A 20,594-nucleotide genomic window follows, 5' to 3' on the forward strand; every position below is an offset into this window, starting at 1 on the left:
CCTCCTCCAGGGGCATGGGGTAGGGAAGGACACAAGGAAGACTCTTACTGCTTTAAGTTCATGACTGCTGATGTCAGCTAACATGTGTCCCGTATCCCCACTTGCCCCAGGGCTGTTGCACGTTCCCCTCGGTCTTCAGCTCTCCGCGTTTTGAGCTGGTGATGTTGTTTCCTTCTTCGTTGAAGAAATACAAGCAATCAGGAGAACTTAATGTACCAACCAACCTGTGTCTGCACATACCCTGTGCCTTCTGGTGCATTCTGGTTGAAATCTCACGTTCTGTGTGCATAGCTTTCCCATGTCCCTTCTCTAACACCACCATCACTTTCCCTTTCGGTCACTCCCATCAGAATTCAACCATGCCATGCACGCGTTCAGCCTTGCGTGGTTGAACACCTATAATAGGAGTGACCAAAAAAACCCACCTTTCTTGACCCGAACCAATAACAGTTCTCTCTTCAGTCACCGTTGCCATTTACTGCTTATCCTTTGAATTGACTCCGGACAGGCTTTTATTTTAACCACTCTGCTGACACAGCTCTTTTCAAAGCTGCCCATGTTTTTACCTGTTGTGCAGTCCAGCCGGCAATTGTCTTGCTTCCCGATGTCACCTGTCAGGAGCATTTGATGCAGGTGATGGCATTTTCCTTCTTGGAGCACCTTTCTTGCTTGTTTCCTGGAATGCCACTCTCTCCTGCCTTTCCTTTTACCTTGCTGGCCACTCTGTGCTCTCCTTTGCTGGCTTTTCTTTGTCTCCCTGACCTTCAAATGTTGGCCTGTGGTCAGGGCTCAGTGTTGGAGCCTCTTCTCTTTTGTCTTTACATACCTTACTTGTGTGATCTCATTTAGCCTTCTGGCTTTGGAGTGCCGTCTAGAGGCTATGATTTTTAAAGCTATTTCTGCAACTTGGACCTCTCTCCTCCATTCTGTAACTGTGTGCCCAGCTCCTACTTGGCATCTCCAAATGAATGTCTTCTGAAACAGCCTTCTGAAACTCTGTATATCCAAAGCAATACTCAGGACTCTCACTTCTTCCTCCACAAACCTGCTCTTCTGTATTTTCCCTCTATCTCAGATTTTCTGTGACACTTTGGACAGAAACTTTGAACTCCTTAATCTCTTTCTTTCTTTTTAAGATTTTTTTAAATGTTTATTTATTTTGAGAGAGAGAGACAGAGCATGAGTGGAGGAGGGGGCAGAGAGAGAGGGAGACACAGACGACAAAGCAGGCTCTAGGCTCTGAGTTGTCAGCACAGAGCCCCATGTGGGGCTCGAACTCACAAGACGTAAGATCATGACCTGAGCCGAAGTCAGATGCATAACCAACTGAGCCCCCTGGGCGCCTCATAATCTCTTTCTTTCAAACCCATTCTACCTCCAAAATATAGTCAGTATCTAAGTAGTTCTCACTGGTTTTATTGCTGCCATATTGGGCCGAGGCATCATGATGTCTTACTTGAAGTGTTCCAGTAGCTCCTAACTGGTCCCCACCTTCTAGTGCCCTTATTCACTATAGAATACAGCAGCCAGATAGATGCTTTATGGTGCCTGGTGCCACCGGCTAGTGCACCCTCCCCGTCCCCTCCTGGCCATCTTGCTGCGCTCATCTCAAGGCATTGTTACTTATTGTTCACTCTGTCTGGAAGGCTCTTCTTCCAGATGGCCACAGGGCTTTTCCTTGGAAGTCTTCCAAGGAAGACTTACTTCTTCCAGGTCTTTACTCAGATGATAGCTCATCAGGCAAGCCTCCTTCCCTGACCACTGTGTGTACAACAAAGCAACCCTCTTTCTCCTTTTCACTTGACCATGCTTTCCTTTTCTCCATGGCCCCGATCACTGTGTGGCATATTACACACTTCCCCTGTTTTCTTCTGTGGTTCCCCCATTAGAATATAAGCTTTATGAGGGAAAGGACTTTGTTTTGTCCTCACTGTGTCCCCAGTACTGAGCACAAAGTAGAAACACAGGATTTACATGTTGACCTAATCATTCAGTTTATTTGCTTATTTTTTGAGAGAGAGAGAAAGAGATGGAGAGAGAGAGAGAGAGAGCGAGCATGAGCTGGGGAGGGGCAGAGAGAGAGAGAGAGAGAGGGAGAGAGAGAGAGGGAGGGAGGGAGGGAGGGAGAGGGAGACACAGAATCTGAAGCAGGCTCCAGGCTCTGAGCTGTCAGCACAGAGCCCGATGCGGGACTCCAACCCACGAGCTGTGAGATCACAACCTGAGCGAGCCAAAGTCAGATGTCCAACCAATCGAGCCACTCAGGCATCCTTTGACTTAATTGTTCAAAAATACATACTTTTTTAAATTTACTAGTACATAGTAAGTGGACTTTACAGTGTTGAAGAAGATAAACATTTACTGCCAAGTATTTAGACTTGGAAAATTCTTTTGATATTGCAGACAGTGCTTTATTGGACATTTTTATAGGTGATTCCATTATGCCCTGTGTGTGCATGTATGTGTGTGCCCACATGCATATATTTTTACCTCCTGTAAACTTCCCCAGTGGTATTTCTGGGTAAAAGAACATTTTAAAGACATGGTGTTTTACCAAATTCCTCTCCAGAAGTTTTTAAGAAATGATATCCCCAGCCAGCTCACTTATATACATTTTAATATTTATTTTTCCAATAATACTTACATTATTTTTAGTAAGGATTCTACATAGTTGTTTTTTGAGCCCCAGCAGTGTTAAAGAGACTTCACAGAATTTTGAACTAGATATAGAACCTGCCTGATGTGTTATTGTGGTCACAGACTGAATAGATAATAGAAATTTGATTTCATCAACAAGAAGTACACAGCTGGACATGTATAATTTTTTGATTTACCTTCAACTCAGAGGCTCCTAAATTATCCCAGATTCTTATTGTTTGCTTCCATTACCATTTGTTTCTTTTTCTCTGCTCATTTTAGGGGGGCAGAACTAGAACTACAATGTAAGAATAGGCCTGCTTGATTCTTCCTGTCATAGACTGAGGGAATAACTAGTCAACAGTGAAGTGGACTCTTCATTTGGCAAACTTTGTATTTACTCAACCCTCTGACATTCCCTTCTCTTTTTTAAAAATTTTTTAATATTTATTATTTTGGAGAGAGAGAGACAGAATGTGAGTGGGGGAAGGGCAGAGAGAGAGGGAGACACAGAATCCGATGCAGGCTCCACGCTCCAAGCTGTCAGCACAGAGCCTAACGAGGGGCTCGAACCCATGAACTGTGAGATCATGACCTGAGCCAAAGTCGGATGCTCAATCAACTGAGCCGCCCAGGGCGTCCCTCTGACATTTCCTTCTTAAAGGGTATTCATTTTTAAGGCTTTTTTTTTTTTTTTTAAAGAATAGCTATTTGACGAAGTTGCTTCCATTTTAAAGTGTTTTTGCATCCTTGCTTACTTCCTCAAACTGCTTTAGCTAAGATTTGATATTGTTGTATAGGAGGGAGAACCTCCTTTAATGCCAAAAGTTCTTACTTTTTGTTTTGTTTTGTTTTAAAGTTTCCACTTGCCTTCCATTTCATCAATTTCGGGTCATGAAGTATTATGTCCTGGTTTGTTGTCCCCTCCTGGCAAACTCTCATCACCTTTCTCTCTCCTCCTTGTACCTGTAGACTCATAATCTTTTCCTTTTTATCTCGAATTCCTCTTCCTCTCAACTCCAGTGTCGAGAGATGCTAGAGAAGAAAGCGGTCCTGCTTTCTCTTGTGGCACCGGCTTCTCGGGGGCCTTTCACCCAGTGGCTCCTACTGGATGCACCTGTTAGGTGTCAGAGGCAGAGTTCCAAGAATCCGGTAACCTGCAGGGAGCCGCGTGGTGCAGAAAGCAGCCTGACTGTCCACCCCCTTTCCTTTGACAGTGGTCTTCTGTTGATTCAGTTCCATCCCTAGGACTGTGACGTTTGGCAGCCAGAACCTTTTCTCTATTTTCGTGGCTCTGAACTACAATGTTGTTTTCATAGCCAGAACAATCTTTTCTTTCCTTAGAGAAGATTTGTAGGAAGTAACTCCATTCAGATAAGTTCCAGTTTATTTAAAGAGAATATATCAGGATGAATCTTTTTGAAAACCCAAGTGTAAAGCAGTGAGAGAATTTCGCACTTTGCCTTTTTAGGTATAGTTTTTCTTCTAGCTGATAGAGCTGTCTGACTCTTGAAAAATACTGAGTATTAGGAATGCATACAAGGTACAACTTTATCTTTTTAATTTTTTTCCCTTTTCTACCTCTGGTTTATTGGGAAAATTCAAGAAGACAAAAAGCAGAACACAAACCATTTACCAAAGGCCTTTGTGACTGAGAATGTTTTATATGTTGGGAATTCAGCGATTAATCACGTATCTCATCTGAGGGAGCTGCTGGTTGAAGGAAGGGTCGGCATGGCCAGAAAATGACAGTACGGTGGGAGACGTGCGTTTTCAAGCTGTGACTGGATGTTGGTAAAGGAGTCTCAGAGGAAGTTTTGAAGGATGAGTAAGAGTTTTCTGGTGAGAGAAGAAATGATCTTGGGGCAGGACCAACTCGTTGTTAGTGAGAAGAGAGGTAACCTCCAACCATGAATGGAACTGAATTAGCCTGGAAGTCTGGTTAAAATAGTCAAGGTCGTTTAGAAGGAACGTGTTAATTGTGCCTGGAACTGGTGACTTAGGCCGCTTTTCCTCACTGATTAAAAATGAAATAAAAGGTGGGGGGGCGCCTGGGTGGCTCAGTCCGTTAAGCGACTGACTTTGGCTCAGGTCATGATCTCGCAATTTGTGAGTTTGAGCCCCGCGTCGGGCTCCATGCTGACAGCTCAGAGCCTGGAGCCGGCTTCCGATTCTGTGTCTCCCCCTCTCTCTACCCCTCCCCTGCTCATGCTCTTTGTCTCTCGGTCTCTCAATAATAAATAAACGTTAAAAAATTTTCTTTAATGAAATAAAAGGTTATTCAATAATTTTTTTAAACAGAAAATAGTACAAACTGAGCAGTTAACTTTTAACACTGGATTACCAAATATCGAACCACGTGGAACTCTAAGTCTACTTTGGTACTAGCATTTCGATTGTATTTTCTAAAATACCGCTTTATTTAGACATCTTCACGGTCAGCAGTTTTCAAAAGGAGTTACGGTAAACTTGAAAGTATTTGGCAAATGGGCATCATTTTGAAAAGAAGATAGCATTTAAGCATGAATGTAAAATACTTTAGAATTAATAACTTGCCACTCAAGTCACTTTTTAAAAGGAGTTCCGAGGTTTCATTACGAATAGTGGCAGTGATCCATTGTGGCACAAATATCTCTTTATTATTATTGTTATTTAATTATTTAACCTATGTTTCTTCCTACTTCTGTGACACAATGTTAATTTATAAGCTGCTCCTTTTTCAGCTTTTGGGGGGAAATTGCTCGTAGGAGCCCTGTGTCAAGTCGCTCTAGTGCTCACCTCATTTGTGGGATTTTGTTACGAAAAAGCAAAGAGAAGGACATCTATAGTTTGTCGCCATTAATTGCCTAGCATTTAGACAGATATTAACACAGGAGTCTATTAATTAACTTGATAATAAAAACTATTGGAATGTAGGTTGATACAAATTATTCTGTTTTAAAGGAGAATACTAGTGCAGGCTTGGGTTATGTTTGAATTTTGAATCTCCTCCTTTGGTCTTGCTTACCCTCTCTGCAGTTGTCTTAGGCTTTGAACCATTGCTAGGGGGGATTTCCTTTTAAGTTTAAAGAGCTCGTGAGCACCTGAGGAGAAAACTTTTGAGTTGCTTTGAGGTCTGAGCAAGGCCCAGTCCTAGACTGATTTCTTTTTTTTTAATTTTTTAAATTTTTTATGTTTATTTATTTCTGAGACAGAGACAGAGCATGAGTGGGGGAGGGGCAGAGAGAGAGGGAGACAGAATCAGAAGCAGGCTCCAGGCTCCGGGCTGTCAGCACAGAGCTTGATGCGGGGCTTGAACTCATGAACCGTGAGATCATGACCTGAGCCGAAGTCGGATGCTTAACCAACAGCCACCCAGGTGCCCCTAAAAATATTTTTAAAATATTTTTTTCTTTCAATTACCAGAATCAAAGGAAAATAAAACTGGGACATTAGGGATTATATAGTAGTAACAGTATTTTTTAAAAAGATGTTTGTTTATTTTGAGAGAGAAAGAGAGCGGCAGAGAGAGAATCCCTTGCTGTTGGCGTGGAGCCCAAAGCGAGGCTCCATCTCATGAACCGCAAGATCGTGACCTGAGCTTGAGCCACCCAGGTGCCCCAATAATAACAATATTTTTAATACTCACCTTACCTTAGAAAGGTGATGGAAGGTTCCTCCTGAGAAGAACAACCCAGAAAGCAGTTGGCTTGGAGTGTGGGGGTAGCCTGGTCCTGGTTTCAGGCTCATTCATATGCTGTCGGGCATCTCCTTACCAGACCATGGGGCATGTTTAGAAATGTGCGGAAGATCGAATCAGATGGCCGTGACGGTCTGCAGTACTGAGAGAAGAGGAAAATACTACTTCGCTTAAGAGACATTGTATTAAAAGCTGAAGAAAAACTTCAAACACATTAAGAGCAGGATTTAGTCTAAATATCAGGTAATTCCATGCCCTTTCCTGTGTTTCTAACTCATGAGCTTTCCAAGTTCCTTTCCTCCCCTTCCTTTCTTTTCCTTCTGTCCTTATCTCCATCAGTTCCTCTAATAGACACGGAGTTACGGGATTGAACTAGATGTCCTGGCCCTTGGCTGCACTGGGGACGTGGTCTCTGGTTCTCTGCCCCAGTCACGCGTTCTCAGCTGGTGGAGGAGGAAGCCTGTCCCTTTGTAGACTGGGACATTGTGTAGACCTCTCACATGCACCTGCGTGAGGCCCTTCCCCTTCCTGTCCGATACCCCTCCTCTGTCGGGAGTCAGGGATGAGGTTGAGGATAGAAAAGGGTGTGCAACTAAAGTGTTGTCAAGGCTCATTCTATTTTTTACGCAGTCATCTTTCCTTGAATTTAATTCTGACATGAGGGAGACTGGGGAATTTTTCTTTCTTGGGTCTTTTCTCTTCTATTCTTTCTTTTTCTTTTCTTTTCTTCTTCTTTTTTTTTTTTTTTTGCTACTCTCAGCTGCCTTTTTGTCTCTCAGTGCTCCTTTCAATTTGTTGAAGTACAGAGAATAAACTACAACATAACTTATATATGGCATTAAAGTTCTTCCTTCATTAATTTCTTTGATTTAACAAATCTTAGAGTAATAGGCTCTCTGTATATTGTGTTCCAGAAGATGAGTATCTGCAGATGTTTGAAATGATAGGGTTACTTTTACAATTTACTACGGTGGGCAACAACCGCCTTTGTACAGCCACGGTTTTCTACAGTGAAAAACAGGGGATTATCTGCATCAGAATCACCTGGTGGGGCACCTGGGTGGCTCATTCGGTTGAGTGTCTGACTTCAGCTCAGGTCAGGATCTCACAGTTTGTGGGTTCAAGCCCCACACTGGGCTGTTGCTGTCAGCGCACAGCCCACTTTCGATCCTCTGTCCCCCCCACTCTCTGCCCCTCCCCTGCTCTCACGCTCTTGCTCGCTCGCTCTCAAAAATAAGTAAACATTAAAAAAAGTCACCCGGTGTATTTGCTCAGTTCTCTCTTTAAAACTGTTCTCGGGGGGCGCCTGGGTGGCGTAGTCGGTTGAGCGTCCGACTTCAGCCAGGTCACGATCTCGCGGTCCGTGTCCGTGAGTTCGAGCCCCGCGTTGGGCTCTGGGCTGATGGCTCAGAGCCTGGAGCCTGTTTCCGATTCTGTGTCTCCCTCTCTCTCTGCCCCTCCCCCATTCATGCTCTGTCTCTCTCTGTCCCAAAAATAAATAAAACGTTGAAAAAAAAAATTAAAAAAAAACTGTTCTCGGGGTGCGTGTGTGGGTCAGTTGATTAAGTGTCCGACTTCAGCTTGGGTCATGATCTCAGTTCGTGGGTTCCAGCCCCACTTCGGGCTCTGTGCTGACAGCTCAGAGCCCGGAGCCTGCTTCAGATTCTGTGTCTCCCTCTCTCTCTGCCCCTCCCCTACTTGCGCTCTCTTTTGCTCAATAATGAATAAACATTTTAAAAAACTTGTTGTCTTTGGGGAACCTAGGAATCTGCATTTAACATAGCCTACTCTGATGCATCCTAATGTTTGAGCACCATTGGAGAGCAGAAATACCAGCCACTGCTTTCCAATCTTTTATTTTTGCATGGCCCACGGATATTATTTCAGTTTTTATTAACAACCCTGAGAGATCATATAGCAAGCAAGTTTTCCCTGAATGTGGTAGGGCTTGGGTTTGATCTCAATTCGACTTTAATCTAAGGGCTCACTATCTCCTTTACTACTGTTGATATATAATAGAGCTACATTTTGCTCCCCAGGTAGGCTGATATTCATGCCTTAAGGCCATAGGTGTGGGGCTTTCCATTTGTTAACCCAGTGTTTTTCAAGTGCATTGTGCATTGGAATGCCCTGGAAGGCTTGTTAAAACACAGGTTGTTGAACCCTACTCCCAGAGTTTCTGCTTCTTCAGTCTGGAGTGTGGCCTGATAACTTTCATTTCTGACAAGTTCCCACATGATGCTTCTGTTGCTACTGACCCAGGGACCGTCCTCGGAGAACCACTGTGTAAACTCAGTAGTTCAGAGTTGTTCGGGAATAGTCCCCAGGCCCAGCACATTCAGAGGGTCCTCCCTCTCTTTACTGGGACCCAAGGATTCTCCAGCTCTGTGGTTAATATCCTGCACATCAGGGGACTCCAAGACCCTGGCCCCCACCATTTTACCACTTGGAAAGTATTTGGAATATCATCTTTGCTTTAGAGCAGTGGTTCTCAACCTTCGCTTCCTCTATAGAAAGGCAGTGGGAGGATTATCCTCAGAATGTCCTTGGGAATTCGAGGTGTTTGTTTTATTTTATTTTTTTAAGATTTTATTTATTTAAGTAATCTCCACGCCCAACATGGGGCTTGAACTTAAAACTCTTGAGATCAAGAGTCGTGTGCTCTTCCAACAGAGCCAGCTGGGTGCCCCAAGGTTTGCTTTAATGTAAATGGCTTAAGAAATAAATTTTGCTTTAATAAATTTTACTATAATTTCAATGTAATTGATGGTAATCTTAAATTTCTGCTGTTTTCTTTTTCCTCTTTTTTTCAAAAGAGGAATTTAGTTGACTCTTTAAAGGTAAAATTTTTCCTATAGTCACTAACAATACTTACCTGGAATATATATTTTTAAAATGATCAGGGAACCTCTGAAAAATTCAGATGATTTTGTTATTTCTTAGAGAAGGAGCGTCTGAATTCTGTTTACTTTTCATTGAAGATTAGTAAAGGTGATAGGAAGGGGACTCTACAAATGACAACTGGAATGGGGAAAGAGAATTAAGTTCATAGACCAAATGAATGATCCATTTTACTTCTTTTTAAAGGTTATTAAAGTAATACGTGCTCATGGTAAAAAAAATTCAACAGAATCCTTTTTGCTTCTTGAGTTTTCAAAGTGTTACCGGTACAATGCAAAACAACATCCACAAAGTCCTCTAGAGCTGGCTCTTGTTGTCTTTTGTTATGTTTTTTCTGTTACTTTTTCTTTTTTTTTTTTTAATATGTATTTATTTATTTTTGAGGGAGAGAGATATGGAGGGGCAGAGAGAGAAGCCCAAGCGGGCTCTGCGTGGTCAGCACAGAGCCTGACACAGGGTTCCACCTCAGGAACCATGAGATCATGACCTGAGCTCAAGTCAAGAGTCGGATGCTTAGTTGACTGAGCCACCCAGGCACCCCACTTTTTGTTTGTTTTCTAGCCTTCTTTCTTTTTTGCCCTTTGGTAGTTTTAGCTTTTAGTCCAAAGGCATTTCAGGGAGAACTTTTTAAAAGTGATTCCCTGTACAGCTTTAGGGATAAGCTGGCAAGACAGGCATGAGGCAGGATCTTTCTGGCACCTTCCTTCGCTCTTTGGCGAAAACAAACTCTACCTGTTTATACAGCATATGGGTTTCATAAATTCTGTTTCAGCAGGTTGTGATCATGGCGTTTGCGTCCCTCATGCTACTCCTTTAATTAAAGCCTGTGTCTAACAATGCAAGGTGTCCTGATCAGAGAACTTTTTAGACTAGAGGCAACCTAAGGTTTATTGCATATACAATTTGGACACAAACTGTATTTGGGAATTTTTAGTAATTATGCTTTTATTTCAGTTACTTAGATAAAGATTGTAGCTACTCTGGTTTTAAATCTTTATGAAATTATGTTCTCATTACTGGCGAGTCCCATTTTTGATATTATTATCCCTCTTAGTTTTTTAGGCTTTAGCTTTTTGGAGGGTCCTTGAGAATCTGGTGAAAGCTAGGGATCCTCTTCCCAGAAAAATACATACACCACACAAAATCTGTCTTAGGGGAGTTTTCAAATCCCTTTCCCTCCAGCGTGAGAACTCGGGCCCTAAATGTGAGTTGCAGCCCTGAATGTCCAGGTCTCTGGCTCGAGTGCCTGGAGCGGTCAGCTCTCTGGTCCAGGGAGGAAGGGGTTTGGGATTTGGCAGTAAGAGTCAGCGGTCAGAGAGGATGTGAGGCCCGTGCCAACTCTGCTTCTTTCCAAAGTGGATGGTGACCTTTTTGAGCTGCTCCTGTGGTCACAGTAATAGGACCATTCCTGACAGCAGGATAGGTAAGGGCTGGATAGACTCATGTTCTACCTATTTTCCAACCATCAAGGCATGGTAAACCAGCTCTTGTTAATGACACAGCAAAATTTTCCACCAAGGATACTGCTAGGTGATGGCATAATACTCTAAAACCCACAATGTAGCAATTTCTTAATTATCAAGCTTTAATGAAAATACTACATTGTCTTTAGTCAACAGTTCTTACTTTGCAAGCTAATTTGGGCAGTGCCTTAAAAATGGAGATTCCTGAACCCCAGCCTCAGGTTGAGAACTAGCAGCTATGGGGTGGCGTCCAGAAAGTAGCCCTTGTGGGAGGAGCAGAGTGGGAGCGCAGTTAAATGTGAGGACTCTGGGGAAGGAATATGTTGGTTCCCAACCCACTTCTATCGCTTGCTAACTGGTTGACCGTAGGCATGTTCCTCAAGCTCTGTGCCTCAGTTTCTTCCTCTCTAAAACAGGACTTCTTTCATGAGGTTTGGGTCAGACGGAAAGACCCTTTTTCTCGATGAATGAAGCACTTAGTGTCTGGCAAATAGTAAATCTCGAATAATTGTTAGCTGCTGTTGTCCTCATCACCATCAGTGCGACTGTCACAAGGTAAAGCCCCCGCGGTTCCATGAAAACTTTGCTTCTCCTTCTTCAGTGTGGTTTTAAAGAATATAAATAACGATGGCTAACGTTTATTGAGCCTTAAATGTACCAGGCACAGTGCTAATTGCTTAAAGGTAGCCTCTCCTTTAGTTGTTAATACAGCTCTTGGAGGTAAGTCCTCATGTCTTGGTTTTGTGGATAAGGAAGGTAATTCTTTAGGGAATAAGTTAAAGAGCTCGAGTTCTCTTAATCCGTGCGTGTGTGTGTGTGTGTGTGTAACAAAAAGCATAACTGGACGTTCACTGTGTCTCCTTTGGCTTTGTGATTTTTTAAAATATATTAGTCTATTAAAAATCTTAATTATTTTAGTCCTTAGCTGTTGAGTATCTTCCTATTTCTCTTTGGTATTTTAGGAAATGTCATTTTAGCCACATTCCCCTTTGCATTCTGGGTCCCCTGTTAGTTTAGAAAGAAGTTCTGGCAAAAACCGAGAGAAGGCCAGAAGCTCTCCCAAAGTCTTACATGCCAGAGGACATGGCCTCCAGGATTCCGGCTTAAGTAGAGTAGGGGAGGCAGCTGCTCTTAGCGGCCATGTTCCCTCTGTTCTCCAGTCCATTCAGAGCTCCCCTTTCCAGCAAGCCCAGGGGCTGCCCCAGCCTCAGGTACACGGGGGTCTTGTGCCAGGGCGGCGTCCTCCTCAACAGCAGGCTACGACGGTGGTGTTGATGCTGCTGTCAGTGATGATGAGACACATCAGTAAGAAAATATAAAGTCGCTTGTATAGGCCTGTCCTTTTCCCAGAATGGTTTAAAGTTTCGGAAATAATTATGCCTTTGTTAAATTTTTTTTTTTTTCAACGTTTATTTTATTTTTGGGACAGAGAGAGACAGAGCATGAATGGGGGAGGGGCAGAGAGAGAGGGAGACACAGAATCGGAAACAGGCTCCAGGCTCTGAGCCATCAGCCCAGAGCCCGACGCGGGGCTCGAACTCACGGACAGCAAGATCGTGACCTGGCTGAAGTCGGACGCTTAACCGACTGCGCCACCCAGGCGCCCCAATAATTATGCCTTTGAATTGGTAGAAAACGCGCAGCATTCTGAATCTAGCCGGATCTATACTCAATCAGTGTGTGTGGCACATTCCAGGTTATGTGGCTTTACTTACCTGAAGTTGAGAATCTGCCTATGGAATCAGTAGCAGTCAAAAACCATTTGAGCTTTGGTCATGTGATTTTTAAATCTGCTATCAAAGATTTTTGGAGCAAGGGTTAAAGGTCGATGCAGGGGAAAGTACTGGTATGGACTTGAGAGAATTAACGTGACTTAACCAGTATCCTAAACAGGTACTAATTGTCACGGGTGTGAAACGTCCTCTCAGCCCTTAGTCCCTGAGCACTGCACAGCTCGTGTACATGAGCCCTGGGTGTCAAGGGCACGTTGTACCCTTAGCCTTCCCAGGTTAGCTCAATCCAATATTGATGTTTCTAGAGTGGGAAACTGAACCGAAAAATTTGTTCAGGGTCACACAGCTAGTGAATAGTCTAGAAGTTGGAATTTGATCTTGGGTTTCTTTGACTTGAAGGTTCATGATCTTTGGAGGGGTTTGTGGCTGGAAAAGTCGTGTTGGAGGCTGGACCAAAATAAGGGTCAGAGTGTCACTTTGGGGCCAGGGGTGCAGCTGGAGCTGAGATCAGGACAGCTTGATCAAGGGATGAGACTGAGAAAGGCTCACCAAGTCAGCAATCTGGGCAGGTTTGACCTTGGAGAGCTAGGGAAGACGAAACTGGCGAGGTTGGTTAAGATTACGGAGGGATTAAAAGACAGCTAAGGGTTAGGATTAAGTGGTACAGCAAACAGGTTAAAATGGAGGGGGGTTAAGAAAGAGTAAATGATCTATGTTTGATGGGTTTTCTTGGGAGAAGTTCTTGTAGTCTTGAAGGTGGATGCCCCACAGATGGTCTTTAATGCCATTCACTCTATTTTCATTTAAATGGAAAATATAAACATAAACAGGAGTAGACAGGAGCCCTGTGCACCCATTGCTCAGGTTTTAAGAGTTGTACGTCCAGTCTCTTTGTACCTATCCTCTCTTCCCTCACCTCCCAACCCCCACCCTCAGTGTTATTTTGAAGTAAGTCCCAGATAGTGTGTCATTTAATCTGTAAATATTTCTGTATGTATCTCTGAAAGATAAAGGCCTTTAAAAAGGAAACATCAACATAATACAGTTATCACATTTAAAATGCAAATTTTCATACCAATTATCCAGTTTTCCTGTAGCCTCACAAATGGAATAAAGGTTTAATTTACGTTGTAGGATAGTTTGAATAAAGATCTAAGGTCCAGTCTTAGAGTTGGTTGATACAGTCTCATCTCTAGGATTTTCCTCCGTCTCCATCTCTCTTCCCCTCTCTCCTTGTAACTATTGCAACTCATTTGTTGAAGAAAGTAGGTCATATGTCTAGTAGAGGTTCCTACAGTTTGAGATTTGCTGATTGATTCGCTATGGTTTAGCATGTTCTTTGGTCCTTTTTATTTCCTATAAATTGGTGGTTAGATAGGCTTTATCAAACTCATTATCATTTTTTTTTTTTTTTTGGCAAGAATATTTCATTACTGGTTTGTTCATTAAGGAAGTATAGAATGTCTTGATTTTTCTTTCTTTTTTGATGGCACCAATGATGCTTACCATAGTCTTTTTCCTCTCTCTCAATTGTTATTATTATTATTATTTTTTTTACTGCATTCAAGACTGCCAGTGACAAACAACAAAATGTGTTTTGTAGCACATTCTACCAGGCAGTGTAGCTGTTACCATGATAAATATTCTTGGGCATGAGCCCAAGTTTTGTTCGGTTTTAGGTATTTGTCCTCCTACATTTATTTTTGTGTTGCTGTGTCTAATTCTAAGTGTAAGCTTTTCAGAGCCATTCAGTCAATCACCAGCCCCTTCCTGAGTACCTGTCTGCACTTGGCACTGGGAACCCAGGAGGAAGTAAGAGGGCAGTTCACGAGATACACAAATAAATAGTTAAAATACAGCATTGTAAATTCTTCAGGAGGAGTACATCTGAAGAGGGTCGTTCTTTGGGGGCATGCTGGAGTTCATTTTTAGCAGGCTCCTGAGGACAGCCAGATGCTTTGCAGATCCAGAAAGAAAGGCACCCCTCCGGGACCAGGACGGACTGAAGAGCTGCGCGTGCAGACACGTGGCATCCCGAGAGCTCGGGAACAGTCGAGGGGGTGAGGGGGTGAGGTGCGGGCTGGCCTGGGGAAGACCCAGCTGAAGCTGGGTGCCAGCTGGAGGGTGTTTGCCGAACTCTCCTGTGCCAGACCAAAGACCACGGGCTTCGTTCTGTAGGCACTGAGGCCTTTTCCAAGCAATAGGGTGCCACGACCATTTGAATTTTAGCCAAGTCAGTTCTGGTGTCGTAGTCGGCCACAGGCCATAATATAAAGCGGCTCAAGTACAGGGCCTGGCAGTCGGTGGGGGAAGACGAAGACTGTGGCCTTGACAGTGACTCGATGGGTCAGAAGCTTGCGGATAGTGAAAGATATGAAAAGGTGTGTGGGATGGCTCTGAGAAGTCCCCTGTAGATGGAGCGGTGACCGTACAGAGGACCATCAGGTTGGAGGACGAAGAGGAGAGTCCTTTCCCGACGTGATGTGTGGAAGGGACTTTACCCTCAAGTAGAGATATTCATAGTGCAGTTAAAATATGTGGGACTTGAAGTAGAGGAATTGTCACCCCAAGGGATCAGCATGGAGTCGCTGGGGTAAAGATCTGAGCGATGCCAGTTTTCGGAAGAGCCGAACTGGCCGAGGAGCTTTACACGAACATAATGCGAGAAGGCGGCGCGGGTCTCTTTCAGTCTTTCCTGTTGACCTGTGGACTTTATTCCATGGTCATGGTAGAGAGAGTAAGTAGTCTTAGTTTCAAATTTGCGGAAGTTTTAAGTTTTAATATTTATTCACAGTATTGTAATTGAGTATTTTGGAAGTATCCCACATATAAAATTTGCAAGGTTCATAATTTTTGAAAGGGGAGTTTAGGAGAATATATGGAATACCTTAAAAAAGTTAAAATTATATTAAATACTTAGTATGTAATAGCGTGTGAGGTTTCCAGTGGCCTCCGGAGGACGCTTAGGAAAGAAATGATTTGTCCATCACATGGAGACACTGTCCAGTGCTTAGATGTTAGCTGTGCAAGTCACTTAAGGTTTTGTTTCCTCATGGTAAAAACAAGATGGTGGAAGGGACTATCTCGGGGGTTTATTGTAAAGGTGGACAGCACACAGAACCTGTCACAGAGCCCTGCCTGCAAATGTCAGCTGTCTTTGTATTTCCTTCAGCGTGTTCCTGGGTTGGCGGAGGGGATGATTGTGAACACCCAGTATGAAGTGGGTGTTTTATAGACTTATGTTGCTTTCTTTTGGGAAAGGATATGTTAAATTTTTTTACCTATACGCTAAAACTTAGGGAGGTCAATGGCATGCTAAGTTTCTTGATCCGAGTCGTGATTTCGTGTGACTGGTAACCCTGTGTGGCCATCAGGCCTGCGCCCTGTGGAGGAGCCCCAGTCCTTCTTCCCTCCCACGACAGTGTCTTATATGCCATTTCTTTTCCCCGTTAGCAGTTGGAATTGATGGTGGCAGTTCCAAAAGCAGGGAGAAAAAAGGAGCAGGAAACTTATTCTGACCTAGATGTTGCAGGACGTTACGATACCATTCAAATCCTGTCATCTCTGGATTATTGCAGTAGTAGTAAGTGGCCATCTTTGTTCTTGCTAACACACCTGGACTTCATGAGATTATTGGAGAAATCTTTCTTAAGTCACCCAAAAGTCACCATGGTTTCTAGAGCGGTTTCCACTGGCTCCTGGACTCATCCTCCCCCACCCTGTATACCATTTGTTGGTGTGCGTAGGACCCTTCACCCCGTCTACTTCTCCATCTTCCTTTGATTTCTATTCTACGTGCTCTTGAGTTTTTGTTCTCCTTTTTGTTACTGCCTACCAGTCCTCCTACCACTCCCCCTGCCCCTGCTCTCCTGCTTTTTATAATGGCTTTAGGCATATCGAGAGTTAAGATAAACATTTTTAGCGAAGCTTCATTCTGTTCCAAAACGATGGCCTCGAATGTAGACCGAGAGTCCCTTTGTTAAGAGCACTGTGTTAGAGTCTGTCAAAAATTTAAAGGTACCAACCGTCTGGCGGAAACGCTCCTCGTGCAGATTTATGCCACAGAAATAGTTCACACGAAGATGAACACACATGGATTTCATCATTGTGTTGTATGAGGTGGGGAAAGATTGGGAGCAACCTAACTGCCCATCAGTAGGGGGCTGCTGAAATAAGTCACAGTTCTGACAAATAATGCGGTACTCTGTAGCAGGACACAAAGAACAGACATTTAGGTGCAGATATGGAATGAGCTGTATGGTCTATTGTTAAGGGACCAAAAACAAGCTGTGTATAGGAGAAACAAAGGAGAAAGGATTTAAATTCACATTTACACCTGGTAATGCATTGAGTGGTTGTGGAAGGATAACCTTGTGGAGGGCATCCTGTGGAGGAGACAGTCATTCTTTTCATTGTTTATCACCTTGTATCTTTTGAACTCACACCATGGGAATATTTCCCCTTTTTTATTTTTTTAAAGAGTCCTTGACATTTTATTCTACATTTTCTTTCAAGTCTTGTGTTGCCATTAGTACTTAATTCATTTCATCATAAAAGAAGACAGGAGCACTTGGGCTCTTGGCCTCTACGGGACACCCACGTGATAGTTGTGATCTTATCCTTCCTTACAATGTAAGTGGGACACGAGTGTTTTGTACCTGCTCGTGCTTCACACTGTAAGATGTTAAGTACCCAGCAAAAGGAGTGTTCTCTCCTGGGCATTCAGCAGACGCCTACCACGTCTGTTAAATACCTAGGTGAACACTTGTGGAACAGATGCGTGCGTGCCCCTACCCGCAAGCTCTTTTCACAAACCTTTGTTGTTTCCTGAGTCAGTCTCCTTTTTACCTTCGACTCTTTGACTCATAACATAAAGAGGGTTAAAACCAGAATCCATCAATGGGTAAAAGTTTGTGGGTGTGACGAAGAAAAATAATATTGATAAAGAACTCTGAAAGGGTAAACCACATTCCGCACGTGTGGTTCTTTTGCATTGCAGAATTATTAGAGTGAGATAACTCTTTTAAATGGCCATGGCCTTGCATATGCACGGCAGATGAATGCAGAATAATATGTGTGTAAACTAGCGTGCACACTAGTGTGCACGGGTTCAGATTTGTAAATAACCAGAGATGGCAGTGATGTGTTAAAAATATGGGGCGCCTGGGTGGCTCAGTCGGTTAAGTGTCCAACTTCTGCCCAGGTCATGATCTCACAGTCTGTGGGTTCGAGCCCCGCATCTAGTTCTGTGCTGACAGCTCAGAGCTTGGAGCCTCCTTCGGATTCTGTGTCTCTCTCTCTCTCTCTGTCCCTCCCCTGCTCGTGCTCTAGTCTCTCTCTCTCAAAAAAAGTAAACATTAAAAAAAGTTTTTTTAAATGTAAGGTTGTATCTTGTCATTTGTTTATAAAATGTAATGCTGAATACATTATTTCCTGATACTGACATTGCCCTCTTATATTGTCTATTAAATTACTCATTACTACTACTCTTCTTGAGGTGAAAATAAGTACATACTAGAAAATAAATATAGCTCTGAAGGGGAAAAAGCTCAGGTTTGTTATGGAATATAGCCTTTCTATCTTTATTAAAGCTGCCAAATGTAGACTTTATAGTCCCAGGCTGATTTATATACAGATGATGATTGTTTTAGGTTAAACCTTGGTACCTTTTCTGGATGTTTCCTCAGTTAAATTATTCCTTATGTTTCAACACAAATTGAGGCAGAACAAGCTCCCGTTTCAGCCATTCTCACTAAATTTTGTTTCAGTTTTATTTCCAACTGAATTTAATAATTGAAAGCCTCTTGTGGTTAGGAATAGTGTTTGAGACTTTGGTGGGATCTAATTATTTTGAACTTTTAAAGCCTTAAAAAGTGAAATGCAAGGCCATAGTAAAATTTTCTGATAGCTTTCCTAGTCTATTAGTTCAGTGCTGCTTATTTTAGAGGGGACAGTATCGAAATTGAAATGTGTATTCATTACCGCTGTAATGGTCTCTTTCAACTCTTTTAAAAATCAGTTCATTTAGCTACAAAGAGAAAATAAAAAAAATTTAAAAGGCTAATAAGCATAGGGCATGTGAGCCTGTTCCTGTTTCTTAACTGAAGTTTACTAAAAAAAAAGAAAAAAGGAAAAAGTGTCTGAGCACTGCCCATAAAGTGTGTGTGCGCACACGCGTGTATTTGAGGAACTGGGGGGGGGGGTCTGCTCATTTGTTTGCCCATTGTGAGGCTGTCCAGCACCTTTGTGGGGTTTTTTGTAACAGGGTGAAGGCCCTGAATGGAGGCCTTGTGCCCCACTTGATTTGAAATCCTTGCTGTTCATCTAAAGGCGCCTGCAGGGCACCCAGCGGGATGTCTGTGTGACAAGTGGAGGTCTGGGGTCCGGAAGAGCCGGTGCTGGGGGCAGGGGGGTGGGCAGCGAGAGCGGTAATAATCTTTCAGCCTTGGCTTTTGTCCCCCACAGCCCAATTGTTCCCCTCTGCTGGCAGCCAGATTGAAGAGACCCTTTTGGGTGTCCTGGATGGCATGTGCTCACTGAGGCCTCACCTCACTGTTACCAGATTAAAACCTGGACAACTGGGATTTAACTCTCTTACAAAAGCATAGTACTGACTGGGCATAATGCATTCCTTTTAGAGGTTAGATATTTTGATTAATTGTGTGTGTGTGTGCGCGTGTGTGCGCGCGCGCGTGTGTGTGTGTGTGTGTGTGTGTGTGTGTGTAGATTTATTTAAAGGACAGAAGGGTTGCTTGGGAAATGCTGTATTGTAGGCATGCTCTTACCACAGAGCCTGTTTAAAACCAGTGCTTGGCTACTTAAATCTGGTTTGTACAGTTTGTATACTTTGTAGTACTAGCTATTGGTCCAAAGTTTCTTGGCTTAAGAAACCATGTAATTTTAAGCATATACTGTGTGAGAAAGGGGTGGGGCAGCAGAAGCTTTTTATAGGATTTCAACTAATAAACATGAATTTTTAAAGTAGTATTTTGAGGATTTAACAGGAGAAGTAGAAGTTGTATATAATGTTTCTTTAATACGAACACTGACAGGGAAAGGGAGAGAATTTTACTTTTAAGTGGTATTTTCCATTCTTTTTTCCCTGTCCCATCAGAAACTGGTTTTTCAGCTTTCAGCGCCAATTAAGACATGCTGTAATAAGTATTTTACATTCTGTGCTGCTGTTTGACTTTGGGTGCAAATGGTGATAGAGTGTTTAGTAGCTGAGCATACATAGTTAAACAGCTAGAGATTGGGTATACAGTAAGTTTGGTGTGGTGTGGTATTTGGTTTCTATAATAGTATTTCAGTATAATACTGAAACCATGCTGAATACCTCCTGGAAAAGTGTTCAACAGGATGCCAGAAAGGCCATGTTAATGATAAGTTTCTCAGACCTCAGCAGGTTTTCTGGGTGTGTTTTGTTTCCCTACTGCTGTTTTATTCTTGATTGTGCTTCTCTGGAAACTATGCCACGTGAACATATGGAATTCTGTACATGAGCGTTTATTGGTTTTGTAGAAACCCCAGGATACCGTGAGCTTAATAATGATGTTGTTTTGTGGGTTATCGAGAGGACATACTAAAAGTCCGTTGGTAATAAAGTTTTCATTAATTATGGTAACATTTTCAAGGTAACGCTAAAGGCAGCTCAGCTCAAATCAGAATTAAACAATAACACGAACTTTTGGTTTGCTCTGGTTTAAAGAGAGTTTGGCCGTAGCTTACCTCCTTCTCCATCTTTTACTGACTGTTACCTTCCTGCAAAACTCAAATATGGCGTTTAGTTTGTATGGTCATGATAAATTTAGTTGTGTGTGTATATATACATATATGTATACACACACGTATATGTATACATATGTGTATATAATGTTTTTTGCTCTTGACGATTCACTGCTTTGTCATTTGCTTCTACTTTTGATAAAGTTACATGATAGCTAGAACATATTTCTATGTCTGCTTAAATGCAATATAAATTGATAGTTTGTGATAAGCCTTTGCTTCATTTTGGTTACAACTTCATTGAGATATTTATGAAGTGCTTTATATTTGTGTTTGTTTAGGACATGTCTCAGGAAGGCTATGGAACTAGGTCTCAACCTCCTTTGGCTCCTGGAAAACCTAACCACGAAGACTTGAACTTAATACAGCAAGAAAGACCATCAAGTTTACCAGTAA

The 20,594-nt window shown here is 42.7% G+C and overlaps 1 protein-coding gene across 14 annotated transcripts in view; it reads left to right on the top strand.

Annotated features, from left to right (window-relative positions):
* The window catches only part of ARID1B (AT-rich interaction domain 1B), a 454,520-nt gene that overhangs the window by 148,086 nt on the left and 285,840 nt on the right, over nt 1–20,594 (top strand). For all 14 annotated transcript variants that reach the window (XM_045500132.1, XM_045500130.1, XM_045500124.1 and 11 more), the window contains one exon: nt 20,480–20,590. In XM_045500132.1, coding sequence (XP_045356088.1) covers nt 20,480–20,590 — 111 coding nt within the window. The remainder of the gene's footprint in view (nt 1–20,479; nt 20,591–20,594) is intronic.

The sequence above is a fragment of the Leopardus geoffroyi genome, chromosome B2, assembly GCF_018350155.1.
Source record: "Leopardus geoffroyi isolate Oge1 chromosome B2, O.geoffroyi_Oge1_pat1.0, whole genome shotgun sequence".
Classification (NCBI taxonomy): Eukaryota; Metazoa; Chordata; class Mammalia; order Carnivora; family Felidae; genus Leopardus; species Leopardus geoffroyi.